The sequence below is a fragment of the Mucor velutinosus genome (genome assembly GCF_035048745.1).
Source record: "Mucor velutinosus strain NIH1002 chromosome Unknown tig00001547, whole genome shotgun sequence".
Classification (NCBI taxonomy): Eukaryota; Fungi; Mucoromycota; class Mucoromycetes; order Mucorales; family Mucoraceae; genus Mucor; species Mucor velutinosus.
Genome location: NW_027041901.1, coordinates 509,375 through 528,228, shown reverse-complemented (window position 1 = coordinate 528,228; position 18,854 = coordinate 509,375). Strand labels below are relative to the sequence as shown.

Here is an 18,854-nt window from a genome sequence, read left to right as displayed (position 1 = left end):
TGCGGTCGCAATGATATAAACTTCTTTGAACGTTTGTACTACTGCTTCCTTTCCCGCGATAATGCATTCATGCTGTTTGCTTTATTGCCTTTTCTTTCTTTTTTGCTGGCTGTGATATGATCAGTTCAACAAGTACTTGCAATGTTGTTGCTTCGTATTTACGAATAGCAAGCATGGCTCACTGCTATATAATTGTATTGCCCTTCTTGTGATACTTTGTTATATAGCCGTGGAGTGTTGTTTGTGTTGCCTCTGTCGCTTCACATGAAAACAACATTGGTCTTCATGTTGTATTACAACACTTATACTGCTACTACTGTTGCTCCTGCAATTGTGCGCATTTGTGTTCTTTTACATCATCAGACTGTTATCATGCACGTTGCTCATGTATGTATTTTTGTTGCAATAACAAGAATATAATAACGTGAACATTTTTAATGTTTTATTCATAACATACTTTCCTTTGACTCACTTCGTGTGAGCATTCTTTTTTTTCTTTTGCCTACATATACTACTACACTCCTATAGTATTGTTATGTTCGCTTCTTTTATTATTATGTTTCTTTTGAAGCATACATCTTTATTACGTTGTGTGGATGTGCCTATCCCTGAAGCTCAACAAGAGTTTATCCGAGGCTAGGAGGTAGATAGGCCGCCTCCACTTGGTTATCGCTACTTACTTTAGTGATGATTGAGGGTCTCAATGCCTGAATTTAAAGCTAGGTGGTGTAAGTAAGGCATGCTCTAGCACCTGAGGGAAGTTTGATGATAGCAGCGGCTATATTGCTACTATAGCGGCGCTTAAAATTTTGCCTCACATCAAAACAGAGGGAAACCCTCGCAAATTTTTTTTTAGGTCAGCGGAGTTTTCAAGCACTCTGATTGGCTCAGAGGTTTAGGGACCAAAAGGTTATAACTAATTAATTTTTTCTTGATCTGCCATTTAGCATTATTTTGTGTTTGTAATAAATGGGTATCCAAACCATAGTACTGCTCTAGTTACAATTTAAATCCTTCTTATTCAAAAGTGAGATAAGGAACAATTATTTGATTTGGCATATATTACGCAGTTTTATGTGAGGGATGTCTATAAAATTTACTATGCGGGAAATATTAAATTATATAATAATGAATACAGCAGTATACTAATTATGAATTCCTTCTTCTGATACCAAATGCCCCGTCAAGCATGTGTCCTTTATTGTCAGTTTTCAGCTTATTTCATCAGTTTCATAGGTTGCTATTTTTTACCTCGTATTAAACATTTTGAATGTACAAAAGTGTTTCTAGTTTTGAGGTTTGGGCCATCATACAAAATCAAGTTTCAAAACATTGAATCCAACAAAGTATTTCTGTCGGACAACAGTAGTAGACTATAAATATGCTTTATTTCGACTGATTCACAACTTGTTTCAGTCTCGTTGCAGCAGATGACTATACTAAAAAATGTATATCAGATATAGATTTGTGGTTTTTTTTTTGTTTTGCATGTCAAATATACACAAACTTTGTTGTCGCTTTTAAAATAAGGATAAATAGGAATTTAATCTACAGAACAAATAAAATCATCTCTTATGCATCACATATCTGCTCTTGTGTATACATTTGTCCAAGTCTTCTCAAAAGTATGCCTTTACACGCTATAAAAACTGTGATAGTTGCCTAATAAAAGCTATATCATATGGAAGATTACAGAAGGCTTGGTCCGTCATGTGTGCCTGACAAGAGTAACTCAACACAGAGAAGGATCGCAATACAAATCACTGATAAGCATAATGAACATCTGAATCCGATTTCAATAGCCACTACTGCCTGCAGTTAACATGATTTGCACGTTGTCCGCATGATTTTCACCATGGACATTGTCAGGGACTGTTTAATGAACACAACCCCTGACTCGACAATGCAAAAAAAAAAGCACTTCTTTCATCAACAACAATTTTAGAACATGCATAGAATATTAAGAGCATCAGCAGTAAAGAGAGTTGCCAACTACAGTCTCTTGCGTCGATCAATTACTTCTACAATAAAGGAAGCTCCCGTTGCTCGCCATTATTGCCCCACAACCGCTACAGCAACAGGCGTTACAGCTAAAAACTTGATTAGTAGACGTCTCGCTTTAATGAACTCTAGACAATATGCATCCACTGTTACAAAAGACCTTTCCTACAAGCAAACACCTTTTCTGCAATGGAAACTGTTCCCGGATTTCGAGTACTTGGTAACTCAAACATCACCTGCCATTGCTGTCCCAGCCTTTGAAAAGCTGATTGTTGCTGCAAGAGAGGAATTTCTCGAAATTGAAAAGAATTTTGAGCCTACATGGGATGGTACCATTGGAAAATGTAAGCAAAACAACCAGAGCTTTTGCGTTGTAGGGTAGATTATTTACACTTTGATACGCTTTAGTGACAGAATTAGAAGATGAGGTTTCCAGAGCATTTGGCATCTTATCGCACTTGAACGGTGTCAAGAATTCAGCAGATGTTCGCTCAACCTTGGAAAAACTCCAACCCGAGTTTGTCAAGTTGGGGCTCATGATGAACCAGTCTGTTCCCAAATACAAGGCTTTGCAAACACTGCGCAATACACCTGCTACATGGGATCAATTGAATCCAGTTCAACAACGTATTGTTGATCATACACTTCGCGATATGAAGCACGCTGGCATTGGATTTGCAGAGGGATCCCCCGAAAAGAAACGATTCAATGAAATTTCTGAACGTCTATCTCAATTGTCGCTCAAGTTCGGAAACAATGTGCTGGATGCTACCAAGTCTTTCCAGGAGATTGTCACCAATGTAGATGATTTGAGAGGGTGTTCTGCGGCTTTTCTAGAGACGCTGAGAAAGAATGCAGAACGCCACAATATCAAAGAGGGATATTGCATTACTCTTGACTTTCCTATCTATGGTCCTTTTATGATGAATTGCAGTAATAGGGAGTTGCGCGAAAAGGCAGGTTTTCATGGTTAATTTGTCAAATTTAGGAAGCTAATATTTGGATACAGGTTTACAAGGCTAACATTACGAAAGCATCTGACGGCTCTGTCAATAATGAGCCCATTATCAATGAAATACTGACACTCAAGAAGGAAAAGGCAAAGTTACTCGGATACGAAACACCTGCGGATTTGTCATTGTCTGTCAAGATGGCACAAACATTGCCCGCTGTTGAAGTCTTGTTGGACAGTTTATTCACAGCATCTGTCACTCACGCAAAGGGAGAATTAGAGGACCTGACCAAGTTTGCTAAGGAAACGCTCAATGAGCCCACACCACTGCAGCCATGGGATACTGGGTATGTCACTGAGCAATATCGCAAGGAGCTCTTCAAGTTCGATGAAGAGGCCATTTCCGAATACTTTGCCTTCCCCAAGGTGCTTGATGGGTTATTTGCAGTAGCTGATGAGGTGCTGGGTATTCAGGTGCGTGAACTGGAGAGTTCTGAGATGCAAGACAAGGGCATTACTCGCTGGCACGAGGATGTGAAGGTGTTTGAAGTCGCTGAAAAAGGACAAGTCAAGGCGTACTTTTATGGTGATTTCTACTCGAGACCTTCTGAGAAGCGCAGCGGTGCGTGGATGGATGTGGTTACCACACGCTTCAAGCACCAGAATGGAAAGATTACTTTACCCGTCGCTTATCTCATTTGCAACCAGCCTGCACCTCAATCAGCAGATCAGCCTTCTCTAATGAAATTTAGAGACGTGGAAACTTTGTTCCATGAATTTGGGCATTGCTTGCAACATATGATGACCACTGTCGATTACGCCCCTGCATCTGGTATCAATGGCGTCGAATGGGATTTCGTGGAAGTAGCTTCTCAGTTCATGGAGAACTTTTGCAGTGAGCCAGAGTGGATTGACCGTCTGTCAGGACATTACAAGACAGGTGAAGCCATGCCCCAAGACATGGTCCAAGCGCTTACAAAAGGCAGAGAGTTCATGAGTGGTTTAGCGACATTGCGACAATTGCACTTTGCAAAGGTGGATCTCGCCTTGCATTCTCAATTCACACCACCCACGTCCCCTGGCGAACCCACCGTGTTTGATGTTGACGCAGAGATTGCAAAGAAGACGGTTTTGACACCTCGTTTGCCTCAGGACAGATTCTTGTGCAGTTTCAACCACATCTTTGGAGGAGGTTACAGTGCAGGCTACTATAGTTATAAATGGTCAGAGACATACTCTGCTGATGCATACGCAGCGTTTGAAGAAGCAAAGGCCCAAAACGGACAGCAAGGCATTAAGGCCATTGGTCAGCATTATAGAAACACTATATTGGCGTTGGGAGGTGGAACAGCACCTGGCAAGGTCTGGGAGCAATTTAGAGGTCGTGCTAATGTGGATGTGTCTGCATTACTTCGCCATTCGGGCTTGAGCAAATAGAAGCTTTTATTGGAGTTGAATGAGCTGATAGCTAGGGAATACAAGCTCATCATCGAGCATTTTTCTCAACTGATCTACAATAAACTTCTCAATCTTTCCAACGTTTTTCAAGACTAGCATGGATGAGCAATGTTGAGTAAGGAGATGAAATCGATACGGAGAGGCGTACACAATATTAATTTACCTTGCTTTTGCTCATCGCCCACCACTGTCTCAATGTGCACATCTCTTAGTAGACTAAATTAACAGGCGACATAAGCATAAACTTAGTTTAGTGCATGTTTGTGTATTATCAGCTTTCGGTCTCACCTGTCCATTCCAATGTCCTTGTTACCAGCACCACCAGCACCACCAGCACTTGTATCTTCTGGCTCCAGCATGCTCACACACACTCGCTGCATACTCTGGATGTAAGCAACCACAGCCGTTGCCTCAAATTCAACAGAACGTACTCGCAAGTTGATAGGCAAACTCATAAACATGACGCTGGGGTAATTCATGCGCAATTCAGTCATTACAGTCATGCTCATATCGCCTTTATACGATATCTGCATGTGTACCTGAAAGTCCATCTCGGCTGAAGGTGCGTTGTTGATGGTTGCATTGCTAGCTGGAGGTATAGAGGAAGGGTGGTCCGAGACCCGATTGATATCCTCGTCATCAATCCAGTCTTCCTCAATCACAGAGGAAGGGTGTGATGAGTTCCATGCGTTTGTAGGTGTCAAATGTGTGGGTGGAGATGAGAAATAGAGGCCTGGCGAATTGCTAAATGGATGCTGAGGAGCGACGAATGGCGAGCGATGGAATGAATGCATGTAGTTGAATCTTTGTGTGTTTAGCGGTATCCTTGCTGTATTTGTCTCCTCATCATCGTCTGATAAGAAGAACTCTGTTTGTGGTGGTAGAGGCGAAGGCTGCGGGCGTATCAGTGGTGTACTTGTGTTTGTTGTGTTTGTTATCGTTCCTATGGAGGATGGTTGACTTGCCATATTTGTCACTGATGCAGCCTTAACAGTATCTGTGTTTTGTTCGTTCACATCTTCTTGTTCATAGAACTCTGGAAATGGCTCTGTTATGTTGGTAATTTCAATCTGAGGAGCTTCGTTGCCCCATTGAAAATCTTTCACTTGAATATCGCCAATAAATGATGGTTTTGTAATAGCCTGAAAGTGCTTATTTAGGAATTGCTGAACATGTCCAGCTAGTTCAGAATCAAGTTTTTGCCAATCAATGTCCAAAGACATTTTGTTGTTTATTAAGGAGAATTCAAGGGTTGTGGCAAAATGGCAAAAAAGAAGTCTATAGATCAATTGATGCGAAATAGGTGACTTTTTAAGCTGTGCAGAGGTCTCACTTGAAGTCCATGGAACAAAACAATTAAAAAAGCCTTGATCTGTTTATATACTAGGCCACAATTTTCCAATTTTCCAAATGGATAAACATGCTTTATCTTGCAATTAAATGATGTCTTCCTTTTCTCTCGCCTAACCTTTTTTTTTTTTTTCATTGCTTTTATCTCTCACTTTGAATCACATTTCCTCAGCACTTGCTACATGTCACATTGACATCTAATAGGCCATTCTTTTGAAGCTTGCATTGACGGGTAATGCGTGTATTTCAGAATTACATCCTAGACAAAGGTATTAAATCAAACTACATTTTTCTGCTTTAATAGCAATAGGGCTCTTTTTTTTTTCGATACTGTATAGATTGTGCTTAGAAATCCAAACAAGTGCTTCAGGAGGTGGTTTATTTAAACGTTTTTCCTTGCTATTACCCCCTGAGATTGTAACAAGGCGTATAAAGAAACTAGGCGTATTACATGATACATATTAAATCAACTGGGCCTACAGTACAGCATTTGTAAAGCTCTTGGTTAGTACAGTTTACTCCCTACTAAAAACAAGCTTATCAGTGAGCCCCTATTACCCCGGTGGGGGATTTTGCTTGAAATTTATACTGGCGTAATCCCAAAAAAGCCATGCATTGTTACGGTAACAAGCAAGAATCAGAAGAGCTCGTGTACATTACAAGTTACTTGAAATATTAGCCTACAAACATCCTGTCGCTGAGGTATTTGTATAAATATGATCCATGAACTTGAGTCAAAAGCCAAAGATGGTATAAACCGAGCAGCTAACAAAAACAATGGAGGTAAGTTGCAATTGCCATATAGGCATGCATCCTATAATCGTTTGTTCATAACAATAATTGTTAAAGTTTATTTTGCTTATACAATTATTTGGCATCTCAAGAGGCATCGAATCACCGATCTTTCGGCCGTTCGTCAAGAACAAGTGTATATTTTCAAAAGATCTCATTTTCTGATCATCAACCATCTTTCCCATGTGTCCAAAGGAGACAATCAAGCAGGTAATTGCAATGATAGACTATACACTCGAATGTTAGTAACAAATGCCATCACACTAGATATTGGTGTTCTCTTGCCTATTCTTCTTCCGCTTCTGTTCCATGGTAACCACTTTTTCTTCGGGCGCTAGTAGCTCGAAACTGCACAACAAATCCTTGGATATGGTCATGACAGCTCCGTAATTGTCAAACTCACCACAGTAATTTGGTGCACTGAATAGGGTCACCAATCTACGCTGATTGAAAAATTCATAGCCATCTTCAACAACCTAAAAATAACACCGGTTAACTTTATATATGGTGATATTGTTCATATCAGATTTATACCATATGAGCTCGGCAAACAAGGTCTAGATCGTATCGAGCCAAAAAGTCGTCCACATTTTTAGTGCCAAAGCACACGGAAACACCTCTATCATTTTCGCTCCAATCAGGGGATGCATCGCTCGGATCAGACCACAGCAGGTCATTCAGCAATCCGTATTCTGGTATCTCCACTGGTCTTTGTATAGAAGTGATCTGCTCCATGGCTTGCATTGACGGTGAGAGACCTCCATGCACACAAAATATTCTCGACCCAATCAAAGCAGCAATCGGCATTGTGTTGAACACATCTACAAAATGCCTCCAAATCCTCACATTCATGCGACGCTTGCATTCATCATAAAATCCATAGACTAAATCGGAAAGAACCATATGGTTATGATGTTTGTACACATACACACACTAATCAAATTCCTCTACCTCGTGTAACATCTGCACTCTCATGGTTTCCTCGTAAAAGGAAAAAATTCTCTGGAAATTTGATTTTGAAGCAAAGCAAAAGCAAGATGGTCTCCAAGCTATACATGCCTCTATCTACATAGTCGCCCAAGAACAGATAGTTTGAGCTTGGAGGAAATCCGCTCATCTGGAACAGCCTTATCAAGTCATGATATTGTCCATGGATCTATAATTACAATATAATCAATTTATTTAGTATCCTGCCTTGTGTAGCAGCCATTGTTCTGTTGCGCTTACATCTCCCACTATCTTGACTCCAGGATTCAGCTCTAGTAATGTCTATTGGATAGCAACGTAAACTATGTATGTTAATTCAAGGGAACTCCTGTCTGTTCAAATCCAATTAAACTTACAGGTTGATCTAAAAAGATATTATAGGCATAACGGCAGATGGCAATCACTTCGGTTTGATCCAGGCAAAGCGTCGTTCCAATGTGTTTGTGTTGTGAAGCTGCGAGCAATCTATCTATGCAGGATTCGATATTGATCTGTTCGTGATGTGAGTCGACGACATTTGGGTCGTCTGCGTCCTCTTCTGTGTAATAATACTCCTCTTGTTCCAGCTGTGGTTGTGTTTGCTCCGGTTGAGGCTTTCGATAATCAGGAGTTACTGTTGATGGCGGAACTGCTGAAGCATGATTGTTATGATTCGTCTCTGTAGTAGCCATTTTACGTGATTTCTGATGCTTTCTCGATCGGCTTTTTGATGCACTGTTTCCCATGTTGTTATGTTATATTTTGAATATATGCAAGAAAAGAAGAAAGAGAGAAGAATCAATATTTAAAGTTATAAATTAACAATCGCCTAGACATTCAACTCAGAATTTGGTTGCAATTGCAAAACAATGAAACCACTGAGTGTCTACATAATGAACGCACACAATCGCACACAAAGAAGGATTGCCTAGGCCGCACGTGTAACAATCAGGAGAAATTGGGGGGTGATGGAAAGTGAACAAAGGAGGAAATTTTATCAATGCAACCAAGGTAAGAGGGAGGCAAGCTATTTTTACAGTCTTGAGCATCTTATAATAGTTGAATTCTGGGGGGGGGACACAAGCACTCTTTAATACTAATACAAAAAAGTTTATTTTGTTTAGACTTTCCCAAGATGTGCTTTCCACTTGCCCTGATTTTGACAAGGCTGTAAACCATCCTAATCGTAGCAAATTTTGCGTGCGGCCTTATTCTCTCTCGCTTGCCGACCTGCCTACCAGACATTCTTTTCCGGTCTGCCTGCCCGGTTCTGCCTTTGCTTGCCTGTCATGTCTGTCGCTTTCCATTTTTGTGTGTATCCCCTCGCCTGCTCCTCCTTGCTCTCTATGCCTCTCGATCTCCTTTCCCTCTTTTCTTCTTTATCTCTGTTTTTGTCCGGCCATACCCCCATCAACGCCCGTTAAATCAACAGGTATAAAAGCTAAATTTTCCATTACCAACATTTCCGTTTTTTTTTTTTTTTGCTCCCTCCTACATCTCATCAAGTTTTACCTATCATTTTTCATCATATCACATCAAAAACCATTACATAATAATCAACAAGCAAAAAAACCGCAATAATAATAATAATAAAAAAAGCCATGGCATCTTTATATGAATTGCTAGACAATCCCATCGATTTTAACCAAATCAAGCCTTCTGTAGATACGTCTCATTTGGGATTATTGTGGAATGACATCAATGTCCTGCTGTACGATGAATTTTGCGCTCTATCGCCCTGTTTCTCTGCTGCTGTCGCTGCTCCAGATTCTCCCATTTGGTCTACCTCAACATCGCCTACTTCCAGTATTAGCAGCGGTAGCTGTAGTGGTAGTAGACAAGCCTCTCCTTCGCCTATTGAAGAAAACACCACCTTTTTTGATCTGATGGCGGCGGTGGACGAAGAAAAACCTCATAGATGTTTGTACTGTATTCGTGCCTTCTCCAGGCGCCATGATTTAGAGCGCCATGTGCGAGTCCATACAGGTGTCAAGCCATACCATTGTCCTTGCTGTCAAAAGTCATTTGCAAGATCAGATGCGAGAGGTCGTCATTTCCAATCAAATCCATTATGCTCACAAAATGATCTAGTTCAGAAGCTCATTCACAAGCGAAAGGCTCGTACAACTAACATTAAACGATATTAAAAATATGTTGTTTGTTGCTTGCAGCGTAACATTTTCTCCCCTTCTTTTTTACACGCGCAAAATCCAATTAATACACCCTCTTTATTCCTTCCTTTAATTGCTTTTTCTTTACCGTTATAGTAGATATCCTTGATTTTTGTCTTTCATTTCACCACGCATATATATATATATATAATACTCTTGCTCTATCTATGCAAACTATGGTTTTTATCTTATGTTTTTTTACTCTATTAAATATTAAACTATATGACACAGATTTGCTCTTATAACTAGGCGATCCGACGCCACTAAATGTATTGTATGTATTTAATGATGCTTTGTTCTATCATACTTTTATCAAATTTGGATAAAGCTTAATAATAAGGAATGCTCATTTTGAAATCGTCAGTATTGCTCTTTATGAAAATGCGAATTGTTTATCGACATGATAAAGTGCTATCTTTATGGCATACAAAAAAAAAATAAAGCCACTTGACACGCTGATTTTGACTGATAGGGATAGTCGACAATGTCTTATTTTTCTTAGCCTCATTCTACACGCATCTAGCATACAGGCTAGCCTTCTCAGGGGTAAATAAATAAATGACAACAACAGCCAGCGCATCAAACAAATTTTCGGAATATCTCATCAGCATACAAATGCAGAGCTGCAAAACCCTCGTATTTTTTTCAAAAATCAAATTGAGCCTTTCTCGAAATCGATAATTCTACTTGCATCAGCCTCTACAAATGCAATTTAACTGTCTTTCTCTGTACATAATCAAGAATAAAAAGACACTTTTTCCGAATTCGCAAAAACTTCTCAAGATTTAACCCTTTCAAAGAAAATGTACAGCGCGATGTGGATATAAATTAAATAAACAAATTGCGCCCATCTTGTAAAATAATGGCAAATTGCAAATAAGGGAGTAAAAGTTTTCAAAATCGAAGTGCACTCAACTAGTACGGCTGAGCGCTGCTTTTATTGAAAATCAACTTGTACTCATAACCAAATCTAGAGTATCAGCAACTCCTGAAGAAAGCAAATAGGTCTAATTTACCGAGATTTAGGAACTCCTCTGTACATCTTAGAAGATTCGAATGATCAGCATGCTCTGAAACCCCAAGTGGGAAAAACGCTATAGGCATGGCGGCACACAACAGCGCCCATGTCCTTCTCCTTTCTCCTTTCTGATTGTATGTCTTGATATTCTTCTGCTTAATATATTAAGCCATGAAATTTTCATCCTGTAAAAAAAAAAAAAAAAAAAAAAAAACATGCCCCCTTTGAGATGTTTATTTATATCCCATCTCTCTTTCTTAGTACACACAAGCTGGGAATGCATTCATTTGCAATCGTGATTGAGTGCATTTTGACAAGCGTTAAAGCGTTCTATTATAGTTTGAAAGCCCTCACGGTTTGCACTTTATGAATTATCCTCTTTAAAGAAAATAGAGGGATCACACTAATCCTACATTCAAAATTATTCTATCAGTTTCTGCTACTTGAGCAATTCCAAATATTTGGCTGATACTTTAGCAGCTCCCCATTCTCTCAATCATCTGGAAGGACAAGGGATCCAATCTAAGCACCATTTACTTTGAAATGTATAAAGGCAAGGGGACTTGATAATAGAGGGTGGTACAGTTTTCTCTATACGCTCGCATGCCTCGATTCACAAAAAGCATGCTAAATGTAAGGCGAGCCAATTCTCGATATAGATTCTAGCATGAAAGTTTTATCATTCAAGGTTGAATGGAATAAGGGGTATATGAGCATGCATGAAGAAAATTCGCATACCATACCTCTTGATTTGATGCCATTTGTACTGGTCCAGATGCAATACAAGAAGAATGTATGCTTGACCATACTTTCTATATCCATCTATACAAGCTAATTAGAGTAATAAGAATAGACATGACAGTATTTTTTTATTGAGAATGTTTCTTCATATCCAATTTCAGTGCTTGACGTTTTGGTGGCGTTGATCGAAACAGATTTACTTGCTGGCTACAACTAAAGAGGTTACCAAGTAAAATAAAAGGCAATAAAAGAGAAAGCCAACGTAAATACCTTGACATCTCAAACTTGAGTAGTACGTCAGTGAAGGATGATAAGGTTATTAAATTAGCATGCCTGTGTACAAACAACTAAACCACATTTCGTCAGGAATCGCAATTAATTGAGCAAATTTGCAGCGAGTAAGCCTATCAGATATAAAATATATAGCAATCGTAAGTTGAGGTAGTCAGGCTAAGCTACGACATCTCCAATTTGCAATTCCCTTCTTAATAGCTGGAAAGAAAGATATCATTTGCCTTCGTTATTATAATGGATGCAAGATAAAAAGAGTGTATGAAAAGTTAGTGTGTACTCCCTATAATAAATAGACTGCAGGGGGTATGAAGTGTAGACGGTTGTAGGTAGCCGTAGGTAACAGTAGGCTAGGGCAGTAGACAGATTGGATCAGAAATCTCTTCGTTTAATTTTATTTATTCCTACAAACCAATTACTTATTATTGAGTTGTATTGTAGCAATGAGCTACAATATATCCGATGGGAGCTAGCAGCTTTTGTGGTATCAGGGAGCCTCACCATCCTCTGAGGTATAACCTGAAAATGATCAATTTCCATAGTTCCCGTAGTATGTTCAAGATGATACCAATTTTTCTGTAGTTTATCAATAAGAAGTAGCGTCTATAGACAAATGCGTATATATATTCTAGACACTGAAAGATATGAACTACATTATAAGTTTTCTAGAGTAGCTATGATGACCGTCATTCTTATACAAAAGGTTATAAAACTACCTTAAAGATCATATATTTCTTGAGCATTTTTATATAAATTATGATTGTCAATTCAAATTTCTAACAAAGCTGTAGTTGGCTGATCAGAAAATACATACCCTTTGACTTCTGGCACCTCTACCTCACATGGTACATCCTATTCTTCGCTAGTTACACCTGCCTCGCCCCATACCCAACGGTCTAACTTCTCATCCTCCCTATTTATCCTACACGTTAATAGCATCAGCCTACTAAACGCCGCCGCCAAAATTATTTAAAACACCGTTTGTTATATGTCGCATGCCTTGAATCTTGCGAGCATAATGTCTGACATCTGCCACCCACCATCATCTGTAGTATTTACCAGAAAACTATGTAAAAAACGTCGGAGCGACCAATCAGACATCAGAGACGTAAAAAAATTAAAGTACTGAGTACCGTACAAGGCTCGAAAAAACCACCGGCGAAGCTAGCATTGGGGAGGGGGGGGGGGGGAACTTGGTCCCTCCACCAAGAACATAACGCATCTAATTCAAAATTTGGTAACGTTGACCTATAAGGGGGTTTTACCTTAGCGAAGCGAAGGTGCAAAACCATAGCATTCAAGCAGCCAATTCAGCTTTTTATTTCTATTATTATTAAGCCTACCAATAGTATACGCATCAAAATTTGCGTGAAATAGTCTTACCAAAAACAATATTCCTTCTACTCGAACTAGAACTTGCACAGGCTGCAGAACTTCCTTTCCAGAAGATTTCAGCTACCAGAGACGTAGCTCATACTATGTAAATAAAAGCTATAAAGCAAAAACATAACCAAATTTGACAGCTTTCAAGCCTTCATATCCTGGCATGTAGGCCTTTCTGAGCTACCAGAATAACGCCAAACAATTGTATTCGAGTAATAGTAACTTCCTGACACCTTTGCTCAACTTTTTGGGCAAAAAAAAACATGGCCAAAAATCGACCAAAAAGCATGAGGGGTACCTCATGGTTTTCATCGAAAATCAAACGATCGCCTTTTTCACCTTGAAAATGAAGGCTTTTATTATGGCATATGTTAAATCGAAATGCTTCTCTTGACCCAAAGCAACCTCTGAAACCACTTTTATGAGGTTTTCATATGCAAAATATGGCTATTTTCGTTAAAAATCTCATTTCATATTTTACCAAATTGCTCAATAGTTTCATTTAAAGCACCTATTATAATTAATACCATTGAAAGCGTCTTGAAAAGTACTCCAAGAATGTATTAGGAAGCGTAGGGTGATCTTCACAATCCATATAGTCGAATCAAGCAGAAGAGTTCAATCAAGTCGAAAAAGGACGAAATCTGACCAATCTTGAACAAAAAAAAAGATACGCTGAGTTTGAATCGAATTTGGCAGGCTTCGCTGATGCTGGCTTACCCGAATGCCTTTCTGATGATGACAATGATAATTGCGGTACTGACCCAATGGAGGCCATGTATTTGAAAGAACAGTTACTTAGTCCAAATATATGTATATTTATTTACTTTTGTTCAGAGTTTTTCCCTGTAAAGGTGTCTTTTGCGATAACAATAATCTCTCACTATTAATTGAATGTCTAAAATCTATGTGATATCTCTGAATTGAAATGTCTTCGGCGAGAGCCCGCAGGGCAACGCCGTAATCCAGCGTAGCAAGATTGATCGGCTAGTTGTCTTATACAAGAGATCAAATACATTGTTAGATTTTGTTGACATGTCAGGATCGAAAAAAAAAAAATGTATGGCGAATGAAGAGGATATTTTGTTGGTACGCTAGCCATCCCCGATGATGTTCCTAGAAGTTTAACGCCTTTTTTAATGCATAAGCAAGAACTGTATCGTTGCGTAGGCATGTACGATCCTATGCTTGCGAAGATATATAGCGTGGTGCAATTCGTAGCTATATTAGCATAGATCCTCTTCATTTACTAAAATGAGAATGTCGTAAATACTTGTTGATATTTTTAAAAGAATCTATCCACCTCTTTGTTCGGTGCCATTTTGAGCATTCAATGCTACTGTTTATTGAATTTCTGTTATCTCGACATCAATGGATAGGTGTCAACTACCACAGGGATATTTTTTTTTTTTCGATTCTTAACAAGGAATGTAACTTTTTCAACAAGCTGGAATTCAAATTTCTTGAATTGCTATTCAAGTGGCAGGACCAAGTCCATATCTACTAGGGGGTGGGGTGGTGGATGGTGGTAAGAGTTTGAGTGTGGATTAGAAAATTTTGACACATTTTGTCTTTCCCTTTCCTCTTTTCTCACCTCTCTCTTTTCTATAATCATGGCTTTCCGTGCACCACCTACAGGACTTGCAAAGCATGTCTCCAACATGTTGAAAGGGAATTTAATGAAGAAGCCACCAGTATGGCTCTCAGTTGTGCAAGCTATCCCCCCTGGACCCAGTGTTGTTCGTTCTCAAAACCCTGAAGCCAATCTCTCAGGTCAAACAGAATTGGAACAAAGTTTTTTATCTAAACCTCAACAAAAGCATCGTCTTCGTCACTCTGAGAAGCATTTACGTACACCTCCACCTAGACCCCGTGCCATCGTTTATCCTGAGGATAAGCTTAGAAGACAATTCTTCAAGGATCATCCATTCGAATTATCAAGACCCAAAGTGCTAGTAGAGAATGATTTGGGCATTAATCGCACTGATTTCAGTAAACTCATGTTGGACGGCATGCATCCTTCTCAAATCGACGGTGAAGCGTAAGTTTATATCAGGCAGTATGGTTTATTCAATAAGTTAACAATATTCTAGTGTCATCAAATATCAACTCTATTTAATGACTCACGAAAAGATGCCTGAGAGAAAGGCCTACGCTAAAGCAACATCAGAATTCTACGAAATCAGAGCACAACAAGAAGAGGATGAAAGAGCCGCCAGAGCAAAGATGAACAATGTGCTGCAAACTCTTCAAAGCAAGAAATGGACACAAAAGGCATTATACCTTGAAGAAAGAGCTTTGAAGCAAGGTCAAGCGAATCAATTTTAGATGTTACAAAAAAGTGTGTATAAATAAATTTATGAATCAATTAATGTCTCAAGAAGAGGATGCTATGCTGTTGTTGGTGGAGGGCTGGTCTACTAATGCGACAGAAAATCGCTTTTTATCATCGATAGGTTCAGTAGGCTGAGGCTCAGTGTATCCCAGCTCTTCTGTCTGTGCCAGTGCCAAATTGAGACGAACAGCTAATCGATGCTCAAAGTCATGCTTTCCGTGATCCAAAGCCATTTCCCAGACCTGTCGACTCTTATTTTTGAGATCAAGCGACCAGCAAGAAACACCAGCCTCCCAAAGGGCATAGGGAACCGTCCACGTATCTTGCGATATACATTCTTTGTGATCCAGGATCCAATTGATATCCAACGTTGTATCTTCTGGTCTTCCGAGGACATTCAGAATGGCAGCCTTGACAACCAGCAAGCAGGCTCTCTCATCAAAATAATCAGGCGTTGGTGCATCTGGTGCTAATTCCATCATTCGTTGCTCTTGCTCTATATTCTCGCATTTTTGGATGGCAGCCAAACTTCGTTGAACACGATTCAATGCTTCAGTTAACAACTCGGGACTGATATAGGGAAAGACGTTCCAAATATACATGAATTCAAGAATGGGTGCATAGAAATCCAAGTTTTGATAGCCACTCTTTTGAAACATGGTGATTTTACGCAGCACATATGAGTCAATGTCGGATAGACGACCACCGAGTTTCTTTACGACAAGTTGAGGAACCTCTGCGAATATCAAAATGGCTTCAGTGCGCTCGCCCATCATTTCGTAGCAAGCACCTTGGGCATAGCGACAGAAAGCAGTAGACCAGTACTGCTGTTCATACAGATATTCAAATGCTGCAGCTGCATGGCTCCAGTTGCCAGTGAGCATGTGATTCATGGCCATTTCAAATCGACATGAGTTTGTAACAGCCACTTCAGCCCATTCACCACGGCTTATTTCAGCTGCATATAAGAATGATTGTGTAGATAGTGGTAAATCCAGGCCATTACGAGCCATACGGCCAGCAAAGAAGAGAAATACTGCAGAATTGGGATGATACTTTTGAGCGTCTAATAAAATCTATACAAAAGAAGAGGTATTAAGTAGCAAGCAATGCGATAGCACGAAAGCAGCTTACATCCATGGCAGTTTTCTTGTAGACGTCAGACATGATTTGAGGAGCAAAGGAGATGGCAGCAGTGTAGTAAGCCAGTAACATGATAGTAGCCATGGAGGATCGCACTCTTTTGCTTTGACGGCATTCGTTGAGCAGTACGAAACCATACTTCTTGTTAGGTTGCCATCCAAATGCTGATATCGCCTTGAGAATTTTGGCCGGCAAAGCGGATAATACGAGATGAACAGAGCCAATACTACAAGCAAGGTCAGTTGTCTACTTTGCCATGGCCCCTTTGTTCTCTTACCCAAATTGCACGCCAGAAATGGTATCCGAGTCCATGAATGCCAAGTGGTCTGCCCCCATCTTTTCATACTCTGACCACACATAACTGTAAGATGAATACGCTCTTCGCAAGTTTAAGCCACACTTGACATAGCCCATGACAGATTCCTGCAGTAATTGCAAAATAGCAATCTGCAGACAGCATTCGGCTTTCAAAACATGTGCACGCAAGACACTGTTGGGCGGATAGCTGGAAGTGGGACGAGCAGTTGAGGTCCCTTCTGGAGTAGCAGCGTCTGTTGGTGAATCGCCTTTCTTTTTCAAGTAGTTGTAGTATCCCGAGAAATAGCCGGATACTTTGGATGACTTTTTGGCTGCTTCTAATTGAGTATTTGCAATGTTGTATGTCTCATTCAAGGCATTCAATGCCATTGTTTGATCTTGATCTGCTGAGGTCTATTATATGTGGGGATGGTAAACATTTAATATCATTGTGCAACACTAAATATGGGTGCCTTACCATGACAGCTTTTGAGGTTTTGGTTTGTGTGAGAAAAAAGAGTGATTGAAGCAAGTGTTATTCATGGTACAAAGGTATTCTAGGTTCTATAGTTACCTTTTAAAAAGGCCATTGAGCTAAGCGCCAAAGCATTTAATGGGTCACTGCAAAGAAGTTTAGTCTATCCATGCCCACCGATCCCAAACCGCCATCATGCTCACCAGTCTGCCTTCTCCTCAAAGATGGTCTTTGCTGCCATAAATTGATTGTCAAACAAGTAACTCAATCCTCTGATCACTGATTCATCTGTGTAGTTTTCGTTCAGTTTGAGTCACCCCTGAATGGATGATTTCAGCCAAAACTTGCCTTCTTTCTCTTGTTCTCTCGGTGTAAGTGGGTTCAAGTTGACCTGCCCCTTCTTGATTTGGATCAGATTAGCACCGAACCGTTCTGGATCTGCTGCTTTGATCTTGTTTATCTCTTCTTCAGTGGGCTTCTGGGGAACAAATTTCCTTTTTTCTTTCTCCCGGTCAATCTGGTGCGATGTCAGATTAAGCTCATCTTTCAAGATGTTTGTGATGGCCTCAATTTTAGGCTCTTCTTTGGTGATTTCCGCTTCAGTCATGCTAAATGATATGATACAAGGAGAAAAGGAAAGGAAAAAGTGGCAAAGAACGAAGAATTTTATATAGATGCCTTTTTTCGGAGACGAGTCTTTGATTGTGTGTTACAGCTCGATTTTCACATATGATGTGCGACATAGAATTGATATACACAGATGGTACAAGTAGAGATCAGGGAAAAAGCAACATTGGCCTGTATCCATCATCCCACATCACCCTTGCCAGCACTGAAGCGCCCCCCAATAGGATCTTGTTGGCGAATTCAGGTCAAGTAATTTGTATACAGTGAACTCTGAAAATGATAGTGGCATCAACATCATATAATACACTGTAAAACATTCATATCCTTTCAAAAATTTAAAGAATTTACTGTACAAGGTGAATACACCACCGCCGTAGCCGGCATTGGGGAGAGACAGAACTGCCCTTCCAGTAAATTACAACTACCAAAGATGTGATTCATGGCATGCAAATAGAAACTATAAAACAAAACATAGCCAAATTTGACAGCTTTCAAGCCTTCATATCTTGGCATGTAGGCCTTTCTGAGCTACCAGAATAACGCCAAACAATTGTATTCGAGTAATAGTAACTTCCTGACACCTTTGCTCAACTTTTTGGAAACCCAAAAAACATGGCCAAAAATCGACCAAAAAGCATGAGGAGCACCTCATGGTTTTCATCGAAAATCAAACGATCGCCTTTTTTACCTTGAAAATGAAGGCTTTTATTATGGCATATGTTAAATCAAAATGCTTCTCTTGACCCAAAGCAACTTCTGAAACCACTTTTATGAAGTCTTCATATGCAAAATTTCGACATTTTGGCCAAAAACCTTATTTCATATTTTCTGAAATTGCTCCATACATTCAGTCA

The 18,854-nt window shown here is 39.7% G+C and overlaps 7 protein-coding genes across 7 annotated transcripts; 3 read left to right on the top strand and 4 right to left on the bottom strand.

Annotated features, from left to right (window-relative positions):
- Positions 1-1,948: 1,948 nt before the first annotated feature.
- On the top strand, positions 1,949-4,390 carry ATC70_006593 (Protein kinase domain-containing protein; the record flags this gene model as incomplete). Its single annotated transcript, XM_064825866.1, has 3 exons — positions 1,949-2,345; positions 2,410-2,957; positions 3,011-4,390. 3 exons carry the CDS (start codon positions 1,949-1,951, stop codon positions 4,388-4,390), a joined length of 2,325 nt encoding a protein of 774 aa, XP_064687380.1.
- A 6-nt stretch (positions 4,391-4,396) lies between these two features.
- Positions 4,397-5,634, bottom strand: RPL9B_1 (60S ribosomal protein L9B; the record flags this gene model as incomplete). The annotated part of the gene is made up of 3 exons (XM_064825865.1): positions 4,397-4,503; positions 4,575-4,627; positions 4,700-5,634. The coding sequence occupies 3 exons, from the start codon at positions 5,632-5,634 to the stop codon at positions 4,397-4,399; spliced, it is 1,095 nt and encodes a 364-aa protein (XP_064687379.1).
- A 1,121-nt stretch (positions 5,635-6,755) lies between these two features.
- On the bottom strand, positions 6,756-8,265 carry ATC70_006591 (uncharacterized protein; the record flags this gene model as incomplete). The annotated part of the gene is made up of 6 exons (XM_064825864.1): positions 6,756-6,780; positions 6,839-7,029; positions 7,088-7,437; positions 7,505-7,709; positions 7,781-7,822; positions 7,897-8,265. 6 exons carry the CDS (start codon positions 8,263-8,265, stop codon positions 6,756-6,758), a joined length of 1,182 nt encoding a protein of 393 aa, XP_064687378.1.
- An 855-nt stretch (positions 8,266-9,120) lies between these two features.
- Positions 9,121-9,666, top strand: ATC70_006590 (uncharacterized protein; the record flags this gene model as incomplete). Its single annotated transcript, XM_064825863.1, has 1 exon — positions 9,121-9,666. One exon carries the CDS (start codon positions 9,121-9,123, stop codon positions 9,664-9,666), a length of 546 nt encoding a protein of 181 aa, XP_064687377.1.
- A 5,070-nt stretch (positions 9,667-14,736) lies between these two features.
- ATC70_006589 (uncharacterized protein) lies at positions 14,737-15,451 on the top strand (the record flags this gene model as incomplete). The annotated part of the gene is made up of 2 exons (XM_064825862.1): positions 14,737-15,164; positions 15,217-15,451. The coding sequence occupies 2 exons, from the start codon at positions 14,737-14,739 to the stop codon at positions 15,449-15,451; spliced, it is 663 nt and encodes a 220-aa protein (XP_064687376.1).
- Positions 15,452-15,499: 48 nt separating this feature from the next.
- On the bottom strand, positions 15,500-17,379 carry ATC70_006588 (uncharacterized protein; the record flags this gene model as incomplete). Its single annotated transcript, XM_064825861.1, has 4 exons — positions 15,500-16,534; positions 16,593-16,827; positions 16,879-17,312; positions 17,377-17,379. The coding sequence occupies 4 exons, from the start codon at positions 17,377-17,379 to the stop codon at positions 15,500-15,502; spliced, it is 1,707 nt and encodes a 568-aa protein (XP_064687375.1).
- Positions 17,380-17,686: 307 nt separating this feature from the next.
- Positions 17,687-17,980, bottom strand: ATC70_006587 (uncharacterized protein; the record flags this gene model as incomplete). The annotated part of the gene is made up of 1 exon (XM_064825860.1): positions 17,687-17,980. The coding sequence occupies one exon, from the start codon at positions 17,978-17,980 to the stop codon at positions 17,687-17,689; it is 294 nt and encodes a 97-aa protein (XP_064687374.1).
- Between the last annotated feature and the right edge of the window lie 874 nt (positions 17,981-18,854).